This window comes from Aplidium turbinatum, chromosome 2 (assembly GCF_918807975.1).
Source record: "Aplidium turbinatum chromosome 2, kaAplTurb1.1, whole genome shotgun sequence".
Classification (NCBI taxonomy): Eukaryota; Metazoa; Chordata; class Ascidiacea; order Aplousobranchia; family Polyclinidae; genus Aplidium; species Aplidium turbinatum.
Genome location: NC_137473.1, coordinates 32,624,903 through 32,650,187, shown reverse-complemented (window position 1 = coordinate 32,650,187; position 25,285 = coordinate 32,624,903). Strand labels below are relative to the sequence as shown.

The 25,285-nt window shown below is 35.9% G+C and overlaps 1 protein-coding gene across 1 annotated transcript in view; it reads left to right on the top strand.

The window, feature by feature from the left end:
- Positions 1–12,310: 12,310 nt before the first annotated feature.
- LOC145788512 (uncharacterized) overlaps positions 12,311–25,285 on the top strand; it is a 42,123-nt gene continuing 29,148 nt past the window's right edge. The window contains exons 1-16 of the mRNA XM_082600275.1: positions 12,311–12,353; positions 12,970–13,092; positions 13,879–14,001; positions 14,314–14,436; positions 14,801–14,923; positions 15,886–16,008; positions 17,436–17,558; positions 17,864–17,986; positions 18,351–18,473; positions 20,534–20,656; positions 21,275–21,397; positions 22,181–22,303; positions 22,616–22,738; positions 23,095–23,217; positions 24,180–24,302; positions 24,636–24,758. Coding sequence (XP_082456401.1) covers positions 12,341–12,353; positions 12,970–13,092; positions 13,879–14,001; positions 14,314–14,436; positions 14,801–14,923; positions 15,886–16,008; positions 17,436–17,558; positions 17,864–17,986; positions 18,351–18,473; positions 20,534–20,656; positions 21,275–21,397; positions 22,181–22,303; positions 22,616–22,738; positions 23,095–23,217; positions 24,180–24,302; positions 24,636–24,758 — 1,858 coding nt within the window. The 5' untranslated portion in view covers positions 12,311–12,340. The remainder of the gene's footprint in view (positions 12,354–12,969; positions 13,093–13,878; positions 14,002–14,313; positions 14,437–14,800; positions 14,924–15,885; positions 16,009–17,435; positions 17,559–17,863; positions 17,987–18,350; positions 18,474–20,533; positions 20,657–21,274; positions 21,398–22,180; positions 22,304–22,615; positions 22,739–23,094; positions 23,218–24,179; positions 24,303–24,635; positions 24,759–25,285) is intronic.

Below are 25,285 nucleotides of genomic sequence, written 5' to 3'. Positions count from 1 at the left end.
CTAATGTAGCACTTGATAAAAGACGAAATAATAATTTAAACAAACTGAAAAAACAAGGCGGTCCTTTTACGAAGGACTCTGATGTGGATGAGATTCTAAATAGTAATATAACAGAGATTGAGAAACAGAAGCGGTTATACCTCAAGATCAGATACGCCCGTGACACTGCACTCTCAGTTCCAAAACAAAGTAAAATTTTTCGTTTATTGAAAGACCATAAAAAGTTGCCATCTTCTGTTTATGGAGCCAATCTGAAAGCTTACCTGTGTAACTTGAGTTGCAAAGCGGATGTTACGAAGACTGATTTAAATTTTGTTCTTGACGGCATGATTCTAACAAAGAGCTGAATACTGTGTTTTATACTAAATTACATATACGTCACAAGTTTGAAAATATGTTGTTATCAGCTTATTTTTCGTTTGAAATAATCATGAATTCGTATTCTACGCCCCCGAAAACCTATAATTCGACATGTTACATGACTGTTTGGTTAAACTTTACGAAAGTACCCATTCTAAGCGCCATTTTGGCCGCCATATTGGATTACCATTATATTGGATTTTTGGAGGTAATTTCTAATGCCATATTTGAACTCACAGACCCCGAAAACCCCTATAGGAGCACCATAAATACCGCCAAAATGCACGTCGTTTGGTGAAAAGGCTTAAAAACTCATATTTTGGTGAATTTATGGATACCCTCCTTTTCAGGGGGCATGTACATGGGGGTTAGAGTGGTCCAATATGATAATTGTTTTCATATTCTGGATTTGGATACTACTCCACATATTTTAAGCACCGTACCACGCTGCCATCGTGAAATTTGTCAAATAACACACACCCCCAATTAAATACAGTTATTACTATTACAAGACAGTAACAGATAGTAACACATCGCTCAAGAATCCCACAATCAAAACAGCACGTTCGGTCAAGATACAAAGCAGCCGGTCGCGAGTCCTTGCACATTGATTGTGACAGCTCCTAAATATTTCAACTTTTAGTGGAATGATTCTTACAAATCATGCATAATTACATACCGAGTACAATTTTTAAAACAAATCAGCTAAATAAATTTATATCACACGTTTCTTGACTATGTACATTGCACATAGATAAATTACCTATTTGAATAAGGATCTTCTAATGATTCTTCTTTTAGAATGAAACATGCTGTAGATGTTTTTCCTCTGATTGCGAAATCTTTATTATGTAACGTATTAACGGATTTTATGTAACGTAAAATCCTATCATGTTATTAACCGCAAGTCATTAACTTCGTTCAAACAATTTAAAAATAGTTTTCCTTAATTTAATTGATAATCAGAAAATTTCCATTTCTGTTTATCGATTAATCTGGGATGATGTAATATTGTTGATGTACGTTACTTTTATTCCTCCCGCTCGATTTTGCACCAATTTTAGTAATTGAATTAAAAGTTATAGTTTATTAAAATGAAGCATCAGTATTATTAATTTTATGTTTGAATAAATTGTTTAAAAAAAAACAATACTCAACAAGATCTTCTCAAAACTGATTTTGAGAAAATCAAAAAATATAGGCTATAAAACAAGGATATTAAAATATTGACCTGTAGACAAAAACAACCTAGATTTCGAAATGTTTGCTGAAGATAAGTTTTGTCTCTACATTTTAAGATTTTTCTTATCTTGATTTAGATAGACATAACTCAACAACAACACTAGCCTAAATTTAACATTATAAAAAACAAAAAACAAAAAGCAAACGTTTTCGGCTAGTTATACAACCCTTTTCAAGCATATAAGAAAAAATACATATTAAAAAAATGCTAAAGAATCATATAGTATCACAGCAAAAATATGGTCAAATCTAAACATTTGAGAAACTGTCTCGCTCACACAAAAGGATAACTGAAAATTACACAGCACAACGGGTCAAGTATTTGAAAACTAAAAATTAATCAATTGTTCAGAAAAGGAAGCAGGCAGAATTATTTGCTGGAGGAGCTTCTTATTTTTTAACAGTTTTTGATTGAGTTATCACGTCTTGTGGTTCTCGCATTTGCTTTGTTTGTGCCACTATCTCGTGTTGTGCTTCTGTCAATCTTGCGTAATTCTGCCTGTTTCCTTCTGTTTCCTTCTATGTTTCCAGCTATGTCTGTCTCCGGAATTATTTGAAAGACATGTTATGATAATTATTAAAGCATGATATTTTCACCAGCGTTAGTACATAATATCATTACGTTCATTTTAAGATCGGGAAGTAGCCGAAGTCAGATTTGACTTCTGATGACCTTGAGAGGTCAATAACTTAAATTACACTTTTTCACGATTCTGGTGCAGTTTGTGTGTCTCGGAAATTATTTGAAAGACATGTTAAGATAATTTACTGCAGTTTAATATACATTAGACAGAGGCTATAAAAGCTTGAAATACAGTGAGGCCAGACGGGGCCTCAGACACATGAATAGTACATATCTGCAATGATATACAGACGAGTTATCCATATTGCCGCATAAATGTCGAGGTGTGTCATCGCAGCTAACTGTCTCCCGAACATGCACATAATGCAGTGCACTTCAGTGCAGCCTTGGTGAACTTGCAGTAGCCGGTACAACCCTTCTTGTAGTTGCAGTGGATCAGTTCTTGGCAAGACTTCGATGCCTCTGGTAGTGTCGTCCAGAGAGGCTTCCACCCAGAAGCCTCTTTTGTCCAGCCCCACTCAAAAAGCCCGCTTGATGTGTTGCTGGAATGCTGCCTGCGTAGGAGGAATGTTTTCAAGAGCTATCGACTTGTGTGCGAAGAGCTGTTTCCTAGCGTCGTTCACTTCCATGATGTCGCTGGTGCGGTCATACATCAGCACAACGAAGCGCTCCAGCAGTGACACTTCTTCACTGACATCACTTCGCATGCGTAGTAGTTCTTCGAAAGCATCAGTCACCTCTGGAAAAACTGTCCAAATCTCCCAGGCAGTCTTCTTTCCTCTGCCAGCGAATGCTGACACAGTGTCCCACCTTGTGAGGGAAAGAAAGACCGAGGAGTAGCACATGGTCTGGGGTTCATGGCGGCAGCCAAGTCGTGAACAGTTATGTACCGGAAGCTGTACCCAGTACCAAGAGCTATTCACAGCTCGTCAGGATTAATGTGGTTGAAGGAAGCCACAGCCAGTACCACAACATCAGTATTTACAGTGCGTATGGTCACCTTCCTCATCCCCTTCTGGACAGCATATTCCACCTCTAAGCATGCGTGTATCCGCCTCCTCCTGAGAACATTTAAAGAGGTTGGTCAAGGCGAAATCGGCAGGAGAGCACAGGACACCAATTCCACAGGTCGCATACATTTTCTTGCCATCAGCCATGGGAAGACGATTGGTCTTTCGTGACAAGAAACCAAAGAGTCCAGTCTTGTTTTGGTCAACCTGAAGGAAGTCCTTCCAGTTCTAAGGCATTACGCTAAAGGGAGCCACTCTTTTCCTGATGCCCTTACCCTTCCTCAGTCTGGTCTTCGCCTTCAGGCTCTCAGGCAGATATACATTCCAGACGAGGTCCAGTCTGTGGACCTTTTCCAGCTGAGTGAAGATGTAAGGTGCAAAACTGTGTTCATGCACTCTTCAAAGTTCTTTGCCGCAACAGAATTAGGCATTTGAACAATAGCTGCCCCATCAAGGATTATGGCATCAACCACATGTGCTCTTGTGGTTTCAGTTTGGTCTGATTTCAGGCAGTGTAGTAGACTGCTCTGACTCCAATAGATCTGCTTTGACTCCAATGCGCAGTTGGCCTCCTGTTGATAATGAAGGTGAAGCTGCCTGGTTCTTATGGGAGAAGAACTGGTCAAGATCCCCGTCACGTAACTGACATGCAATATACTGCTTCGAAAAGAGACTGCAATCAATCTTCACTGTTTGGACTGCGTCTTGGTCTGTGGCCGACTGAAGAGCGCAATTTGTTCTTGGTCAGTGTGTCTGTAGGTCAGTGTGGTCAGTGTGTCTGGCTTCATGCATAGTTCCAGCCTTTCTTCAACAAACATTGTGTTTTGCTTCTCACCAAAGGAATCAATCTTCCTCACAGTTTCTGCCAGTGGGGTTTCCACGATGTCCCCTGTGTCAAGGACCAGTAAATCTTGAGATCTCTCTAGAAAGGGATTTCCCATCGCTTGAAACACTTCCATAAACACCCTGACACCCTTCACAAAGGCTGTCTGTACTCCAGGTTTCTGGTCATGGTGAAGATGCCTGATGTTGTCATGTCCTCTCCTCGTGTCCTGCTCTTCAAACTCTGTAATGATCTTGGTTATTTCTAGCCCTGCCACCGTCCAGCGCCTGAGTGCTCCAGGATTTCCTGTCAGTCCAATCGCTCCACCAGATCCTTTGACCATAGCTTTGTTCTGCTCATGACCAGAGATGGGCAAGATCACCAGTATTGGTGATCTTGAAGATCAAGATCAAGATCACCAAGAATAGGTGATCTTGAAGATCAATATCAAGATCACCAAACTATGTGATCTTGAAGATCAAAATCAAGATCGTGATCTTGAAGATCAAGATCACTTTCAAGATCACTTTTTGTGTACTTGAAAAAAAATGAAGTTTTTGATCAATGATGTTGCAAAAATAATTACTATAAGCAACCTGGGTAAAGGTATATAGTTGTTATTGCTAACTTTTACTTTTAACTACTCGATCACTGGCCTAAGAATTGTAATAAGTTAGTGACTGTTACTATTAGGCCTATCAATTGCTGACGTAGTTTGCGTAGAACCGCAACGTCACACCCAAGGCCGAGGTTAATTACAGTAGTATGGTACTGAAAAAGTCGCAAAATTTGCAATTAGTTTTATACTTTTTATTTATAATAAATAAAAATAAACTTTAAACTGCATCATTTTTTACCAAATTTTTGTCTGCTTCATGTGGGAGTTTTTATTTGTGTTACTAAGTAGGCCTAGTTTTAAGTTTCACTGCATTATATCAATGTTTTTTGTTTGTTTTTGTTTTTCAAATAGCAACACTGACCAGATTAGATGGTGAGTTTAAATCGTCTTTTGTTGGACACATATTATATTAACAGTGGCTTAATGTTAGTAGTTGCCACTAACTACTTTGTACAGTACGAGTTCTAAAAAAATGCCTCTATCTAGTAAGTAAACTTCAATTTTAAAGTGATCTTGATCTTATTGTTTTTCAAGATCAAGATCACACAAAAAAAAGTGATCTTAGATCAAGATCAAGATCACCAAAAAAAAAGTGATCTTGAAGATCAAGATCAAGATCACGCCCATCTCTGCTCATGACATTAGTTGATTGCTATGGCAGAAAACTTATTGCTGGTCTTGTGTACCTGGAATAGTTAATGTGATCTAAGGCGAACATTCAGGGCATGATCTGTGTCAGGGTTGCACATAGAGCTCAAAGTTTCCTTCATGAAGCGATCGAATGTACAGTACACCAGCAAAAGTACCTCTAGAAACAGTGCCGCAGACCATGTAGGCAGACCATGACATCCATTCCTCTATGAATTGCTTCTCTAGAGCTGACGTCACTGTCCTCAACCACCAATACTCTTCTTGTACAGAAGCTTTAGCAGTCAGCAGGTTGAGAGGTCTTGCCGGACTTTCTACAGCCGGTGCAGTGAAGCGCTTCGTCTTCATGGCAACGGGTGGCACACTTGTGTTCACTGAAGGCAGTGGTGTTACCGTCTTAGAGGTGAAGATGTTTTGCCCAAGCACCAATACACAATGGTAGTGTCCGCCACTTATGTGTGATGGATGTTGCATTAGGGATATACCAGTGCCATGGAAAGAATCCTTGGCCGTAGCAGAGCTAGGGTTATGGTCAATATTATCAATATCCCCAGTTGTGAACAGTCCCTGGTGCAGCTTGGGTGGGCAAACAACTTCTTCCATGTTGAAGCGCTGGCAGACGCCATTGGCAATGTCTGCTGTAAGCTGTAGGAATCTATCATACGAAACACACATTCCTAGGCCGAAGAGTATGTCGATCAGTCCTCTGCTCCTGGTCACAGCGTGAATCTTGAGGGTCAGGTAGAGTGGGAATGGGGTTTTTTTTCTCGCGGTTGTGGCGCACTGAGGTTGACTCCATGCAGCATGCATGCTTCACACTGTTGAACACCAGTAGCTGCGATAGTGCAAGCGCAGCGATTATGTTGGTTGTGTTGGCCAACTGAATCTGGTTCTTAATTTTCGCCCCATCGAGGATCATGTTAACCAGAGCAAGGAGTGATGGTGTCACAGAGTTTATCTTAAAATCAGCTTGGAACGCGCTTGCTCAGCTCGGAACGCAAAATCAGTTCAAAAGTGAATCATGTCTCAAACATTTTTCTACAGACTGTGCTGCTCTTACTAGGTACATCATATCACTCTCATGACCATAGGCCTTCGTCAGGGCGGAGCGGGACCTATCCCTTTCTCAAACAAGAGAAGTGTCTCGGCCCTGAGAATGGCCTCTCAGATCAAAAAGTGCAGGAAGAAGCCTATCCTTCAGTCTGGTTGTGTGTACCATGTTGGTTCTCGTGGCACCCAGCTGTTCTAATCTGGTCTTGTAGAGGTTAGCCACGTGGTAGAGTTTGAATACAGGGGCATTGTTCTTATCTTCATGCATGTCCTCCATGAACACCACCAGCTCAGCAAAGGCTAAGCCATGCAATCGATCATCGCGCTCGTCTTTGAGTGATGCTAGTCTGATTTTGTTGTATAATGCACGGAGACAGTTGCGATGGTATTTTGCCTGGATGGCAATCAGGTCTCCTGCAGACAGCTTGGCCAGCAGTTCAGTGTCCTCCAATTCAGTGGCACATTTTCGAACGTTCTTGTCAATTCCCATTGTAGCTTCTTGATGCAAGTTTGCTGTGCCACCTGGCCTATTGCAGAAGGAAACAGATAGGCTCTGTTGACTGTGGAAGCCTGTGGGCAGCTGCTGATCGTGTGCTTCGCAGGGTTGGAGTACCGGTACCAAATTGTTGTCCTGAAGCGGATTCTGCTCTGTTCCGCTTGTCAAATATTTTTTGTTGAACTTTAAACGACATTTCTTGTGCCACTGAGCACTGTGTCTCCTCAAGTTATCTTCTGTGCCAGCGCCATTATCCAGTCTGTTGACGTCGAGTTCCATTGGCATGTGACGAAATCCCTTGAACTGGACGAGGTCTTCTTTCAATGATGCATAGATAGCTAATACCTCTCGGTTTCATGGTAGATCTTAGTGGGCACTGCAAACCAACAACCATCGCTACAAGAGGAAGAGTGCAAGACTTCCACCCTTGCTGCATGCACACTCTGCACATACGCGTTAACAAATAACAATCACTACTATTGAAAGAATAAAGGACAAGTATTGCCATTGTTGTTTCAATCTTACAAAATGCAGTAAGCTAAATGCAAGAAGCCAAACAGAAAATTTAGAGTCAAACCAATATGAAAAAAGCCAAAATAAGGCCAAAAGGCTAAATCCAAAATTTTTGGCCAAACGACTTCAAAAAGGGCCAAATTTGTGAAGTTTAGCCGTAAAAGGGCCAACCTGGCAACTCTGATAATGATGGCCAACACCCTGACACAGTTAACACTCTGTAGAATGTGTAGACAATTTTATTACAATACATATGCATGGTTTGTACATCATAGACACCTTTAAGATTAACCAATAACCCCAAATACCAATATTCTAATACTTTAAGATCATTGACCTCTCAAGGTCATCAGAGGTCAAATCTGACTTACCTCCCAATCTTAAAATGACTCTTATGGTATGTGCTAACACTGGTAAAAATTTCATGCTTTAGTCAAAATTTGCACAATTGATTTGATTATGAGAGGTTATCAGCAGCACTACCATCTGAATTTTTATTTAAAAGTGCTAAATCTATAATGGCTAAAATAATAAAAACATTGTTTCACAGATATTGATGAATGTGCTTTGGGCATTCATGATTGTCATGCAAATGCTTTGTGTGATAACATGGACGGATATTTTGATTGTATCTGCAATGCCGGATACAGTGGAGATGGAACCTCCTGTTTAGGTAAATAAGTATAACTAAACATACCTCTGATGGTATTTTTAGTTTAAATCTAAATTATATAAAATCATTGAAATCAAAATTTCATATAAATTATAGTTTAAACATGATCCAATGTGCAAACATCTTCAATAGAAATCTTTATATAGATGTTGATGAATGTATTGCAAACTTGGATACTTGTGATGCAAATGCTACATGCAGTAACACTGAAGGGAGTTTCGATTGTTTCTGCAATGTCGGATACAGCGGAGATGGAATATCGTGTTCAGGTAGCCTAATGTCAGAATGTGGTTCTATCCAAAATCGAAAATGTTTAAATTTCAAATCACGTTGCAAGTCAATAGTGTCATTAATAAAAACAGAGAGAGACTGTTCACCAGGCATTGGATAATTAAAGTAACTTGCGTTCTTCTGGTGACTATTTACTAGGTTACCTTCTGATGTTAAAGATGATAACTAGCTTTTTGTATTTCCGACGTTTCGTCAGTCAGCACGACTGACTTTATCAAGGTGGCTAAAACAGGTTAACACAACCTGTTCAGCAACGATGGCACAACACAAAAACATAGCTTACTAATAAAATGAATAAAGTAAAGCAGCAAGAATCAGATTTAAAACACGCAAAAAGATGACTGCAGGTTAAACCGAATACAGTGAATGCCTAAAACCAGTAGGCTACTTTCCAACAGCGTACATTTATCTATCTTTAGGGCCACCGTCAAGAAACGTTGAAAAGACATCAGACCAGACAGAAAAAAGGATTAGCAATTACAAAGACCAATTTACAAAAGACAAAGATTAGCAATTACAAAGAAAGAATTAAAAAAATTACTAAAGACCCCATGAAAGAAGGTGAAGTTTCTGGATTGATCTACCAAGTTCCGTGTCATGTCTGTGATTTAATCTACATTGGACAGACAAAACGTGATCTCAAATGAAAAATCAACGAGCACCAAAAAGCTAATAAATTTCAACGTCCGGAGCATTCTGCTCTTTGCAAACACTCTATAAATTCAGACCATAAAATTACTTGGACCAACGCTACCATTCTTAAAACTGAAAAGGATTATACAAAAAGATTGTTTATAGAAAAGTGGTACATAAACCAGAAAGCACAACATGCTCTTAACCAGAAAGATGGTCAGAACTTCCCCTCTGTGTACAAAAAACTACTTTAACTTTACCTTCACCTTTTCCTTTGCTCAGAGTTTTTTCTCTATCATTGTAATTGCTAATACTTTTTTCTGTCTGGTCTGATGTCTTTTCAACGTTTCTTGACGGTGGCCCTAAAGATAGATAAATTTACGCTGTTGGAAAGTAGCCTACTGGTTTTAGGCATTCGCTGTATTCAGTTTAACCTACAGTCATCTTGTTGGGTGTTTTAAATCTGATTCTTGCTGCTTTACTTTATTCATTTTATTAATAAGCTATGTTTTTGTGTTGTGCCATCGTTGCTGAATAGGTTGTGTTAACCTGTTTTAGCCACCTTGATAAAGTCAGTCGTTCTGACTGACGAAACGTCGGAAATACAAAAAGCTAGTTATCATCTTTAACATCAGGAGGTAACCTAGTAATTAGTCACCAGAAGAACGCAAGTTACTTTAAGTGTCATTAATGTTTGGGCCCTTCCATATCTTGACTTTAACTGTTGTGTTTAAAATGTAGCGACTGGCAGAAGAGCTACCAGGAAAATCAACGCTTTCATTTGTTCACAAGAATTTAAATTATTGTTCCAATGTTCTAACTTGACGAAGGAAAAATTTTAGCCGAAAGTTTTCGATTGGTTGCTTTACTTTTACTTGTATGAGCAACATAAAGCAAAATCTTGTTATGCTGCTATACGCTTCAGACCTAAATGTTTGTGATGTAACAAACTAGACCTGAACAAAATCCTACCATTTTAAGCGAAAGTCATTAACTATGTTCAAACAATTTAAAAATATGTTTATGGTATTCATTCTAATGTAGACTGAACCAGAACTGGATTCTAGAAGAACACTTGGTCACGTGACCTATTAAAAAATCGAAAATAACATTTTATTTTGTCTTATGTTTCAAAATTTTACATTCTCTTTATTTTTTTTCAAACAATTGGTCTTCTTATTATCCCAATCTGCAAAATTGAGAACACAGGATTTCAGCAGTGGACTTGATAGGTAGATATTTTATACGTGCAAAAACTCAAATACAACCCAATAGTTCGAACTAAACGCATTGTTCACTCAACTAGATATGACCATTATAAGAAATAATTCAGTGTTAACTGTAAGTGATCTAACTAGCAAATCTAAATCGATTTTATCAACGATCTAGTGTAAAAACAAATTTGTTTATATCTTCTATTACTTTTGTTTAATCGACGTTCAGTTCATTTTTACAGTAATAACTCTCTACACACCATAACAAGAAATTGCATCACGCAGATATCGACGAATGCAACTCTGGTATCTCTAATTGTGACACAAATGCTCTGTGCTTTAACTCAGTCGGGAGTTTCGACTGTTTATGCTTCATCGGATATAGTAGCAACGGAACTTTTTGTTCAGGTATGTCATGAATTTTTATGTGTAAAAAATAAAGCCACCTTGCAATTCAACGCAGACAATTCCAAATTTCGAAATCAACTATCAATGAACTGATTTGATTGACTGTTTAATCCATACAGCTTTTGTGCTTAAGCATACAACTGTGTTGCAACAACATACCATTTGTGCTTGCATGTACCAAGTGTGCTTCCTTTCTGTTTATCAATTAATCTGTGTGATTTAATAATGTTTTTATTACTTTTATTCGTCCAGTTCCATTTCGCATCAATTTTAGAAATTGAATTATAATTTTAATTTTATTCAAATGAAACATCAGTATTATTAAAATTATATTTGAATGAATTGCTAAAGAAGAACAATACTAAACAAGATGTTCTCAAAACTAATTTCGGAAAAATCAAAAGATAAAGGATATAAAACATGGATATAGAAATATAGACCTGTAAACAAAAATAGCAAAAAATTTGAAATGTTTGCTGAACATAGGTTTACATAGTGTCTGCATATTGAGCTTGTTATTATCTTAGTTTAGATAGGTCTTCTAACTAATTCACTTTTATATTTAAGAGCTATTTAGCAACAAGAATTTTGATTGATATTTTGTGATTTCAAAATAATGTTGCAACAGTGTTTTAAATTGCATAAATATTGTTTCTCGTGTGAATGTCTGATTTCTGAGAATTTTAAATCTACTGCAATGTAGAGTAAATTTAAATTATTAATGTAAAAAAATTATAGCATAATTTTTTTTATAGATATTGATTATTGCGTTGAAACTTTGTCGTTGTTTTCCAGAATAAACAAACTGCACACGCTCGATGGTGTGCAGAAATTGATATCTTAATCTTTGTAGGGATTACAGTGCTATAGATACTAAAAATGCCAGCTAACACATTTCCGTACCTTTTTTCAAAATCTTCAAATTCATTTCCATTTATAAGACCTTTTAGCAAAGGTTTTAAATGATGCCTTGGAATAATTGTAATGGAATAATTGTAATTGGAATAATTGTAATGGAATAATTGTAATGGAATAATTGTACAGGAATAATTGTAAAGAATTTCCATTGCATCAAATTGTCAAGTCTTGTTGGTTACAAAGCTAGCATTCATCAGATTGTTTATGTTTTTGTTATAAAAGATATTCTATTGACATTTACTTGAAATGTCTTTCCTTGGCAAGTCAAACATCTTAGAAATATTTACAACACAGATATTGATGAATGTGCTGAACACATGAACAGTTGTGATGTGAATGCTGGATGCAATAACACTGAAGGGAGTTTTGAGTGTTACTGTAATGTTGGTCATAGTGGAAATGGAACATTTTGTTCAGGTAAAACAATACGTTCCTCAAAGCAATTTACCAGTAGCTAGGTAGACAAAGAAATATATTTGATCATTTGAAACGATTTCAATCAGAATGATATTTCAGTGATTGAAAATATCACTTGTTAAACATCAAAATTGTAGTGTTTCTTAATTTAAACGCAAGAAATCATGTAAAATTATATCACGCAAATTTAGATCAATGTTTCACACCACTGTAGCAACTTATCTGTATGTTTGAATCCAAGATGCGAGATTGCAAATGCGTAATGTAGATCAAACAACTTCCTTTAAACCGACGACAATATACAAACAACTTTGTGAGAGTTTTTTATGTAGATATTGATGAATGTGCTGCAAACACGGACAATTGTCATGCAAATGCTACATGCAATAACACTGAAGGGAGTTTTGATTGTTATTGCGATGGGGGATATAGCGGAGATGGAATGTTTTGTTCAGGTGGGTAGCATAGGCGTAGCCAGGGGGGGGGGGGCGAAAGGGGTCATGGCCTCCCCTAAATTTTCAAAGTTTGGATTCCGAAGTTGAACCCTTTGTTGAAAATGTAATATAATTTGTATAAATTAATATTGTTTTCCAAGACATCTGGCTACTATTAACACCCTCCAGGACTTGTTTTAGACACACAGAAAGACACCAATAAATTTTGCAAATCTTAAATCGCGCAAAGTTTACGCGATTTACGCTTCGTTAAACTAATCTGTGGAAGCAATTTTAGAATCGCATACTCTGTTGGGTTTTTATGTAGCTGAGTTTTTTGTGTTCTCTAATTTTAGCCGCAGTTTTTGCCCGTTCGTGTGTTACAGCTACCTTTAATAAGTTAATAGCTGTTGATCTTCTAATAAATTTCATACAAATATTACCCTGAAAGTGTTTCCAGAAAGCTCCATAATCCATTATTTGAGTGTAATTATGCAAAAATTTTCCGGGGGGGGGGGAAGATCACGTGTTAATCACAACAAACATCATGCGATTAGTGAAAGTAGTTATTGATTTTGCCTTTTCCAAGAGGACTCTACAGTATGTTTCCATTTATCAGTAAATATTTCTCACACAGATATTGATGAATGTGTTGACAAAGTGGACAATTGTGATGGCAATGCTGTATGCAATAACACTGAAGGGAGTTTTGAGTGTTACTGTAATACCGGATATACTGAAAGGAAGACATCTTGTGATGGTAAATTGTTATTAACAACTAATTTATTTAGAAAAATTTTACAGAAAATATTTTCAAAACCTTTAAAGCAAAGATTTAAATTGATGCTCAGGAAGTACGAATAATTGTAAGGTATTGCCATTGCAACAAGTGGCCAAGTCTTGACTAGTGTAAAGCTAGCATTCATCAGATTGTTAATGTTTTGTTACAAAAGATAGTCAAAAACAACCACTTAATCTGTTTTGTTACTCCCATGTCATCAATAACCTCCAGCCCCTGTAGTGTAGGTTCATTAACCATGCCAATTCACACTTCATTCCAGTTTGCCGTTGTATCAATGTACACTTATTGCAACAAACTGTGAACTAAAATATTTTTTTTCGTTTACTCGTCTTGTTGAACTGATGCAATTTTTATTATGGACGAACTTTTCATGCATTTCTTGACTTTTGTACCAGTGCATTGTTGGAAATCGGGTAGGAACATCAGTAAAAGATTTAGGCTTGCTTCTTTTCATATTAGTATTATGCAACCATCCATTCAGAATAGAATTTTTGTTCGTGTTCATTATATCGAAGTTGGCTTTATTTGTTTGTTTTATGTATTTTTCAATTTTTTCTTTTTACATAAATGTGCTAGCTGAAGATACTATTATCACAGCGAAATCGATTCATAATGAATTACACTAAAGGGTTGGATTGTGGTGCAAATGCCAGAATTTGATAATGCAAAATAGCAATTCAACTTTTGATATAAAATTTCTTGTAATTTGCAAATCAAACATCTTGACAAATATTTCCAACACAGATATCAATGAATGCGCTGAAAACATGGACAATTGTCATGCAAATGCTACATGCTACAATACTGAAGGGAGTTTTGATTGTTATTGCAATGGGGGATATAGCGGAGATGGAATCTTTTGTTCAGGTGGGTAGCACAGTGATTTGTTACGAACTACCCTACCAGTGCTTGATTAGAAAATAAAATTACGTTTTATCAAATCTGTTACCGAACAATCGGATTTTAAATGATACATTAATAAATGAGAAGATTACATGTTAACCACAACTGGTGTCAAAAATCATGCGATTGGTGAAAGTATTATTCATATTGCTTATTTTAAGAAGACTTCCTTCTGTTTCCATCTATCAGTGTATTTTAAACCTTGTTCATGTCAATTTCTTCATGTAGTTGAACCCATGAACTTATAAAATAAATTGACAAATTTGTTCCATGCAGACGTCGACGAATGCTCCACACTAGTTCATAATTGTGGATTATTCAGCACATGCACCAACGTTCATGGGGGTTTCACTTGTGAATGCGACAGTGGCTATACAGGAGATGGAATAAATTGTTCAGGTAAATTTGCAGCTCGTACAGCAATTTCAAAAGGGTGTTTGAAGTGTTACAGAAAGTTCACTTCAATTAATTCACGTTGGACATTGGACAAGCGAAGTGTCGAACGCGTCATCCCCAGCTTAAAATTTGTTGATTAGTTTTGAACCTTTGTTCTCACGTTGACAAAGCCTTTCATAGATTATTCCTGGCAGTTTCGTACACTTGTGGAAATGTTGAACCACTTGCGTTGGACCGAACAAAGTTTCCGAAAGGTGATGAAGTGTTGCTCTCTGTAAGTTATTCCATTCATTAGGTGCCACTGAATGGAGAGCAGTACTTGAAATGAGTAGGCAAGCTAAAAATTAAAGAAATATTTATAACACAGACATTGATGAATGCGCTGAAAACATGGACAATTGTGATACAAATGCTACGTGTAATAACACTGAAGGGAGTTTTGAGTGTTACTGCAATGTTGGATATACTGGAAAGGGAACATCTTGTGATGGTAAATTGTTATTAATGACTAATATACCCAAAATTTCTAAAGTAAAACACTTGCAAAAGCATCATGGCAACGATTTTAAATGATGCCTGGACGTATCACGATAAACACATCCCATCAACAGCATCATGATAGACACATCAACTGTATTATGAAAGAAACATGCTACTTTGAAAATGGACAGGAGATTTATTGGCATATTATTTATTGGTATTTGGGTGCTTACGTACATGTAATGTAAATTTTTAACCACCAAGCATTATTGCAGGTAATGACCATTGCACATATACACTTTTTTAGAAAGACTGTACTTCAATCGTTTTCTACGTTTAATCTATTTTTCTGTGAATGTGAGTCGTGCCACAATAAGTACTGTAGGCTGCACTGCAGCCAGAGCTTTGTATGATATTTTGTGGCCTCAAAATATTGCTGAAACAGAGTTTTAAATTGTATAATTATTGTTTCTTGTGTGAATATTTGATTTCTGAGATTTTTAAAACTAATGCAGAGTGAATTTAAATTCTTGATGCAAAACAATCCTCGCATAATTTTTTATAGATACTGATTATTAGATGATTATTATGTTGAAACTTGATCGTTATTATCCAGAATAAAGATAATTGCATCGGCTCAATAGTGTGCAGAAATTGATAGCTTAATCTTCATAAGCAATACAGTGATATATTTGTCAAAATTACAGCAAATTCATTTCCGTATCTATTTCCAAAGCCTTTAAATCCATTTCCATTTTCAAGGCCTTTATAGCAAAAGTTTTAAATGATGCCTTGGACGTATAGCAATAATTGTAAATAATTTCCATTGCATTAAGTTGTCAAGTCTTGTTGATTACAAAGCTAGCATTCATCAGGTTGTTTATGTTTTTGTTACAAAAGATATTCAATTGACATTTACTTGAAATGTCTTTTCTTGGCAAGTCAAACATCTTAGAAATATTTACAACTCAGATATTGATGAATGTGCTGAACACATGAACAGTTGTGATGTAAATGCTGGATGCAATAACACTGAAGGGAGTTTTGAGTGTTACTGCAATGTTGGATATACTGGAAAGGGAACATCTTGTGATGGTAAATTGTTATTAATGACTAATATACTCAAAATTTCTAAAGTAAAACATTTTCAAAAGCATCATGGCAACGATTTTAAATGATGCCTGGACGTATCACGATAAACACATCCCATCAACAGCATCATGATAGACACATCAACTGTATTATGAAAGAAACATGCTACTTTGAAAATGGACAGGAGATTTATTGGCTTATTATTTATTGGTATTTGGGTGCTTACGTACATGTAATGTAAATTTTTAACCACCAAGCATTATTGCAGGTAATGACCATTGCACATATACACTATTTTAGAAAGACTGTACTTCAATTGTTTTTTACGTTTTAATCTATTTTTCTGTGAATGTGAATCGTGCCACAATAAGTCCTGTAGGCTACACTGCAGCCAGAACTTTGTATGATATTTTGTGGCCTCAAAATAATGTTGAAACAGTGTTTTAAATTGTGTAATTATTGTTTCTTGTGTGAATATTTAATTTCTGAAATTTTTAAAAGTAATACAGAGTAAATTAAAATCTTTATGCAAAAAAATCATCGAAATTTTTTTTATAGATACTGATTATTAGATGATTATTATATTGAAATTTGGTCGTTATTATCCAGAATAAAGAAAATTGCATCGGCTCAATAGTGTGCAGAAATTGATAGCTTAATCTTCATAAGCAATACAGTGATATAGTTTTGTCAAAATTACAGCGAATTCATTTCCGTATCTATTTCCAAAGCCTTTAAACCCATTTTCATTTTCAAGGCCTTTATAGCAATAGTTTTAAATGATGCCTTGGATGACTGGACGTGTAGCAATAACCGTACATAATTTCCATTGCATCAAGTTGTCAAGTCTTGTTGATTACAAAGGTAGCATTTATCAGATTGTTTATGTTTTTGTTACAAAAGATATTCAATTGACATTTACTTGAAATGTCTTTTCTTGGCAAGTCAAACACCTTAGAAATATTTACAACACAGATATTGATAAATGTGCTGAACACATGAACAGTTGTGATGTAAATGCTGGATGCAATAACACTGAAGGGAGTTTTGAGTGTTACTGTAATGTTGGTCATAGTGGAAATGGAACATTTTGTTCAGGTAACACAATACGTTCCTCAAAGCAATTTACAAGTAGTTATGTAGACAATGAAATATATTTGATCCTTTGTAACGATTTAAATTAGAATGATATTTCAGTGATTGAAAATATCACTTGTTAAACATCAAATTTGTAGTGTTTCTTAAGTTAAACCCAAGAAATCATGTAAAATTATATCACGCAAATTTAGATCAATGTTTCACACCACTGTAGCACCTTATCTGTATGTTTGAATCCAAGATACGAGATTGCAAGTGCGTAATGTAGATTAAACAACTTCCTTTAAACCGACGACAATATACAAACAACTTTGTGAGACTTTTTTATGTAGATATTGATGAATGTGCTGCAAACACGTACAATTGTCATGCAAATGCTACATGCTACAACACTGAAGGGAGTTTTGATTGTTATTGCAATGGAGGATATAGCGGAGATGGAATGTTTTGTTCAGGTGGGTAGCACAGTGATTTGTTACGAACTACCCTACCAGTGGTTCATTAGAAAATAAAATTACATTTTATCAATTTTGTTACCCGACGATCCGATTTTGAAGGATTCATTAATAAATGAGAAGATCACGTGTTAATCACAACAAACATCATGCGATTGGTGAAAGTATTATTCATATTGCTTATTCTAAGAAGACTTCTTTCTGTTTCCATCTATCATTGTGTTTTAAACCTTGTTCATGTCAATTTCTTAATGTAGTTGAACACATGAACTTATAAAATAAATTGACAAATTTGTTCCATGCAGACGTCGACGAATGCTCCACACTAGTTCATAATTGTGGATTATTCAGCACATGCACCAACGTTCATGGGGGTTTCACTTGTGAATGCGACAGTGGCTATACAGGAGATGGAATAAATTGTTCAGGTAAGTTTGCAGCTCGTACAGCAATATAGAGAGGGTGTTTGAAGTGTTACAGAAAGTTCACTTCAATTAATTCACGTTGGACATTGGACAAGCGAAGTGTCGAACGCGTCATCCCTAGCTTAAAATTTGTTGATTAGTTTTGAACTATTGTTCTCACGTTGACAAAGCCTTTCATAGATTATTCCTGGCAGTTTCGTACACTTGTGGAAGTATTGAACCACTTGCGCAGGACCGAACAAACTTTCCGAAAGGTGATGAAGTGTTGCTCTCTGTAAGTTATTCCATTCATTAGGTGCCACTGAATGGAGAGCAGTCCTTGAAATGAGTAGGCACGGTGAAAATTAAAGAAATATTTATAACACAGACATTGATGAATGCGCTGAAAACATGGACAATTGTGATACAAATGCTACGTGTAATAACACTGAAAGGAGTTTTGAGTGTTACTGCAATGTTGGATATACTGGAAAGGGAACATCTTGTGATGGTAAATTGTTATTAATGACTAATATACCCAAAATTTCTAAAGTAAAACATTTTCAAAAGCATCATGGCAACGATTTTAAATGATGCCTTAGACCAGGGTGGTCCAAGACTGCGAACATGAAGGGCCACATTAGGGTCTGAGAAAATTTCACGGGCTGCATAGTGAGAAATGATAACGCGTTGCTGAAAGTAGAAACGTCGTTAAATAAAATCTTAACTAGGTTACGATTTTGAACTTTTTTTTCTATAGATTTCGATCTGTTTTAGCTACATTCTTACTGTTCGCAGGCTATGAACATCAACAAATCTTGTTGCTGACAAAATACAGTTGCAATGAATAGACTGAGTTTGCTGTTCTGATCGACCTAATGTTTTGCTGCACGCCTAACTCACTTTTTAATCTCTGGTTGCGACTCAAAAAGTGATTTTCAGCTAGTAAAAATGATACGATAGATAACACGTAAACAAATTAGCAAACCAAAGCAATTTATTGTTTTTTGCTTTTGAATATAGTGTCGATCTCTGGTTTAAATTCAGTGGTCGACAGACGTAAGCAGGCATCCAGGGTTTCATCAGCCATTCTGTTCCGTGTGTCGCTTTTTAATCGCTTCATAACGGAGAAAGTGCCTTCATAACGGAGAAAGTGCTAGCAACAAAAGCAAAATATCAACGCACGTTTGTGTCGTCACAAACCGACATTGTTCCCTCATAGTTACCTATTGACCCGATTATGCGCAACTTATTTAGGGTTGTGGCGAATGCAATGGAGCCTATTTATAATACGTAGATGTATTTTTAAAGCTTGGATTTAGCACTGATAATTCCGGCATGCACAAAGTGTTTGCGGCCGCACAAAAGCTTCACGCGGCCGCATGCGGCCCGCGTGCCAGGGTTTGGACCACCCTGCCCTAGACGTATCACTATAAACACATCCCATCAACTGTATCATGATCGAAACATGCTACTTTAAAAATTTACAGGAGATTTATTGGCTTATTATTTATTTATGATTTGTTATTATTTATTGGTATTTGGGTGCTTACGTACATGTAATGTAAATTTTTAACCACCAAGCAATATTGCTAGTAATGACCATTGCACATATACACTTTTTTGGAAAGACTGTACTTCAATCATTTCATTTTCTATGTTTTAATCTATTTTTCTGTGAATGTAAGTCGTGCCACAATAAGTACTGTAGGCTAGTGCAGCCAGAACTTTGTATGATACTTTGTGGCCTCAAAATATTGCTGAAACAGTGTTTTAAATTGTATAGTTATTGTTTCTTGTGTGAATATTTGATTTGTGAGCTTTTTAAAACTAATGCAGAGTAAATTTAAATTCTTGATTCAAAACAATCATCGCATAATTTTTTATAGATACTGATTATTAGATGATTATTATGTTGAAACTTGGTCGTTATTATCCAGAATAAAGAAAACTGCATTAGCTCAACAGTGTGCAGAAGGTGATAGCTTAATCTTCGTAAGGAATACAGCACATTCATCAAATTGTTTATGTTTTTGTTGCAAAAGATATTCTATTGACCTTTACTTGAAATGTCTTTTCTTGGCAAGTCAAACATCTTAGAAATATTTACAACACAGATATTGATGAATGTGCTGAACACATGAACAGTTGTAATGTAAATGCTGGATGCAATAACACTGAAGGGAGTTTTGAGTGTTACTGTAATGTTGGTCATAGTGGAAATGGAACATTTTGTTCAGGTAAAACAATACGTTCCTCAAAGCAATTTACCAGAAGCTAGGTAGACAAAAAATATTTTTGATCATCTGAAACGATTTCAATCAGAATGATATTTCAGTGATTGAAAATATCACATGTTAAACATCAAAATTGTAGTGTTTCTTAATTTAAACGCAAGAAATCATGTAAAATTATCTCATGCAAATTTAGATCAATGTTTCACACCACTGTAGCAACTTATCTGTATGTTTGAATCCAAGATGCGAGATTGCAAATGCGTAATGTAGATCAAACAACTTCCTTTAAACCGACGACAATATACAAACAACTTTGTGAGAGTTTTTTATGTAGATATTGATGAATGTGCTGCAAACACGGACAATTGTCATGCAAATGCTACATGCAATAACACTGAAGGGAGTTTTGATTGTTATTGCGATGGGGGATATAGCGGAGATGGAATGTTTTGTTCAGGTGGGTAGCATAGGCGTAGCCAGGGGGGGGGGGCGAAAGGGGTCATGGCCTCCCCTAAATTTTCAAAGTTTGGATTCACAAGTTGAACCCTTTGTTGAAAATGTAATATAATTTGTATAAATTAATATTGTTTTCCAAGACATCTGGCTACTATTAACACCCTCCAGGACTTGTTTTAGACACACAGAAAGACACCAATAAATTTTGCAAATCTTAAATCGCGCAAAGTTTACGCGATTTACGCTTCGTTAAACTAATCTGTGGAAGCAATTTTAGAATCGCATACTCTGTTGGGTTTTTATGTAGCTGAGTTTTTTGTGTTCTCTAATTTTAGCCGCAGTTTTTGCCCGTTCGTGTGTTACAGCTACCTTTAATAAGTTAATAGCTGTTGATCTTCTAATAAACTTCATACAAATATTACCCTGAAAGTGTTTCCAGAAAGCTCCATAATCCATTATTTGAGTGTAATTATGCAAAAATTTTCCGGGGGGGGGGGGGGAAGATCACGTGTTAATCAGAACAAACATCATGCGATTAGTGAAAGTAGTTATTGATTTTGCCTTTTCCAAGAGGACTCTACAGTATGTTTCCATTTATCAGTAAATATTTCTCACACAGATATTGATGAATGTGTTGACAAAGTGGACAATTGTGATGGCAATGCTGTATGCAATAACACTGAAGGGAGTTTTGAGTGTTACTGTAATACCGGATATACTGAAAGGAAGACATCTTGTGATGGTAAATTGTTATTAACAACTAATTTATTTAGAAAAATTTTACAGAAAATATTTTCAAAACCTTTAAAGCAAAGATTTAAATTGATGCTCAGGAAGTACGAATAATTGTAAAGTATTGCCATTGCAACAAGTGGCCAAGTCTTGACTAGTGTAAAGCTAGCATTCATCAGATTGTTAATGTTTTGTTACAAAAGATAGTCAAAAACAACCACTTAATCTGTTTTGTTACTCCCATGTCATCAATAACCTCCAGCCCCTGTAGTGTAGGTTCATTAACCATGCCAACTCACACTTCATTCCAGTTTGCCGTTGTATCAATGTACACTTATTGCAACAAACTGTGAACTAAAATATTTTTTTCCGTTTACTCGTCTTGTTGAACTGATGCAATTTTTATTATGGACGAACTTTTCATGCATTTCTTGACTTTTGTACCAGTGCATTGTTGGAAATCGGGTAGGAACATCAGTAAAAGATTTAGGCTTGCTTCTTTTCATATTAGTATTATGCAACCATCCATTCAGAATAGAATTTTTGTTCGTGTTCATAATATCGAAGTTGGCTTTATTTGTTTGTTTTATGTATTTTTTAAATTTTTTCTTTTTACATGTGCTAGCTGAAGATACTATTATCACAGCGAAATCGATTCATAATGAATTACACTAAAGGGTTGGATTGTGGTGCAAATGCCAGAATTTGATAATGCAAAATAGCAATTCAACTTTTGATATAAAATTTCTTGTAATTTGCAAATCAAACATCTTGACAAATATTTCCAACACAGATATCAATGAATGCGCTGAAAATACGGACAATTGTCATGCAAATGCTACATGCTACAATACTGAAGGGAGTTTTGATTGTTATTGCAATGGGGGATATAGCGGAGATGGAATCTTTTGTTCAGGTGGGTAGCACAGTGATTTGTTACAAACTACCCTACCAGTGCTTGATTAGAAAATAAAATTACGTTTTATCAAATCTGTTACCGAACAATCGGATTTTAAATGATACATTAATAAATGAGAAGATTACATGTTAACCACAACTGGTGTCAAAAATCATGCGATTGGTGAAAGTATTATTCATATTGCTTATTCTAAGAAGACTTCTTTCTGTTTCCATCTATCATTGTATTTTAAACCTTGTTCATGCCAATTTCTTAATGCAGTTGAACCCATGAACTTATAAAATAAATTGACAAATTTGTTCCATGCAGACGTCGACGAATGCTCCACACTAGTTCATAATTGTGGATTATTCAGCACATGCACCAACGTTCATGGGGGTTTCACTTGTGAATGCGACAGTGGCTATACAGGAGATGGAATAAATTGTTCAGGTAAATTTGCAGCTCGTACAGCAATTTCAAAAGGGTGTTTGAAGTGTTACAGAAAGTTCACTTCAATTAATTCACGATGGACAAGCGAAGTGTCGAACGCGTCATCCCTAGCTTAAAATTTGTTGATTAGTTTTGAACCTTTGTTCTCAAGTTGACAAAGCCTTTCATAGATTATTCCTGGCAGTTTCGTACACTTGTGGAAGTGTTGAACCACTTGCGCAGGACGAATAAAGTTTCCGAAAGGTGATGAAGTGTTGCTCTTTGTAAGTTATACCATTCATTAGGTGCCACTGAATGGAGAGCAGTCCTTGAAATGAGTAGGCAAGGTGAAAATTAAAGAAATATTTATAACACAGACATTGATGAATGCGCTGAAAACATGGACATATGTGATACAAATGCTACGTGTAATAACACTGAAGGGAGTTTTGAGTGTTACTGCAATGTTGGATATACTGGAAAAGGAACATCTTGTGATGGTAAATTGTTATTAATGACTAATATACCCAAAATTTCTAAAGTAAAACACTTTCAAAAGCATCATGGCAACGATTTTAAATGATGCCTGGACGTATCACGATAAACACATCCCATCAACAGCATCATGATAGACACATCAACTGTATTATGAAAGAAACATGCTACTTTGAAAATGGACAGGAGATTTATTGGCATATTATTTATTGGTATTTGGGTGCTTACGTATATGTAATGTAAATTTTTAACCACCAAGCATTATTGCAGGTAATGACCATTGCACATATACACTTTTTTAGAAAGACTGTACTTCAATCGTTTTCTACGTTTAATCTATTTTTCTGTGAATGTGAGTCGTGCCACAATAAGTACTGTAGGCTACACTGCAGCCAGAACTTTGTATGATATTTTGTGGCCTCAAAATATTGCTGAAACAGAGTTTTAAATTGTATAATTATTGTTTCTTGTGTGAATATTTGATTTCTGAGATTTTTAAAACTAATGCAGAGTGAATTTAAATTCTTGATGCAAAACAATCATCGCATAATTTTTTATAGATACTGATTATTAGATGATTATTATGTTGAAACTTGGTCGTTATTATCCAGAATAAAGATAATTGCATCGGCTCAATAGTGTGCAGAAATTGATAGCTTAATCTTCATAAGCAATACAGTGATATATTTGTCAAAATTACAGAAAATTCATTTCCGTATCTATTTCCAAAGCCTTTAAATCCATTTCCATTTTCAAGGCCTTTATAGCAAAAGTTTTAAATGATGCCTTGGACGTATAGCAATAATTGTAAATAATTTCCATTGCATTAAGTTGTCAAGTCTTGTTGATTACAAAGCTAGCATTCATCAGATTGTTTACATTTTTGTTACAAAAGATATTCAATTGACATTTACTTGAAATGTCTTTTCTTGGCAAGTCAAACATCTTAGAAATATTTACAACTCAGATATTGATGAATGTGCTGAACACATGAACAGTTGTGATGTAAATGCTGGATGCAATAACACTGAAGGGAGTTTTGAGTGTTACTGTAATGTTGGTCATAGTGGAAATGGAACATTTTGTTCAGGTAACACAATACGTTCCTCAAAGCAGTTTACAAGTAGTTATGTAGACAATAAAATATTTTTGATCATTTGTAACGATTTAAATTAGAATGATATTTCAGTGATTGAAAATATCACATGTTAAACATCAAATTTGTAGTGTTTCTTAAGTTAAACCCAAGAAATCATGTAAAATTATCTCATGCAAATTTAGATCAATGTTTCACACCACTGTAGCACCTTATCTGTATGTTTGAATCCAAGATGCGAGATTGCAAATGCGTAATGTAGATTAAACAACTTCCTTTAAACCGACGACAATATACAAACAATTTTGTGAGAGTTTTTTTATTTAGATATTGATGAATGTGCTGCAAACACGGACAATTGTCATGCAAATGCTACATGCTACAACACTGAAGGGAGTTTTGATTGTTATTGCAATGGAGGATATAGCGGAGATGGAATGTTTTGTTCAGGTGGGTAGCACAGTGATTTGTTACGAACTACCCTACCAGTGGTTCATTAGAAAATAAATTTACATTTTATCAATTTTGTTACCCGACAATCCGATTTTGAAGGATACATTAATTAATGAGAAGATCACGTGTTAATCACAACAAACATCATGTGATTGGTGAAAGTATTATTCATTATGCTCAGAGGTGGGCAGTAGCGCGCTACTTTTGTAGCGGCGCTACTAGCGGCGCTACTTTTTTGGTAAAAGTAGCGGTAGCGGCGCTACTTTTTAGTTGGAGTAGCGGCTGCAGTAGCGGCGCTATTTTTATTCCAAAGTAGCGGTAGCGGGAGAGGCGCTACTTTTTCTCAGTCGCACTCCGCTACCCGCTACTTTTTAATTTAAATTAAAAAATGCTTGTTTTTTTTGCAATACTGGCGTGGTCAAGCAGCTATGTAATCGGCTTGGTTGCAAAGTTTCGGTCTTTACCAGCTGACGTCAACTTCTTCGGCGAATATCTCCGTGTGATGAAGCTTATCTGCCACGCTT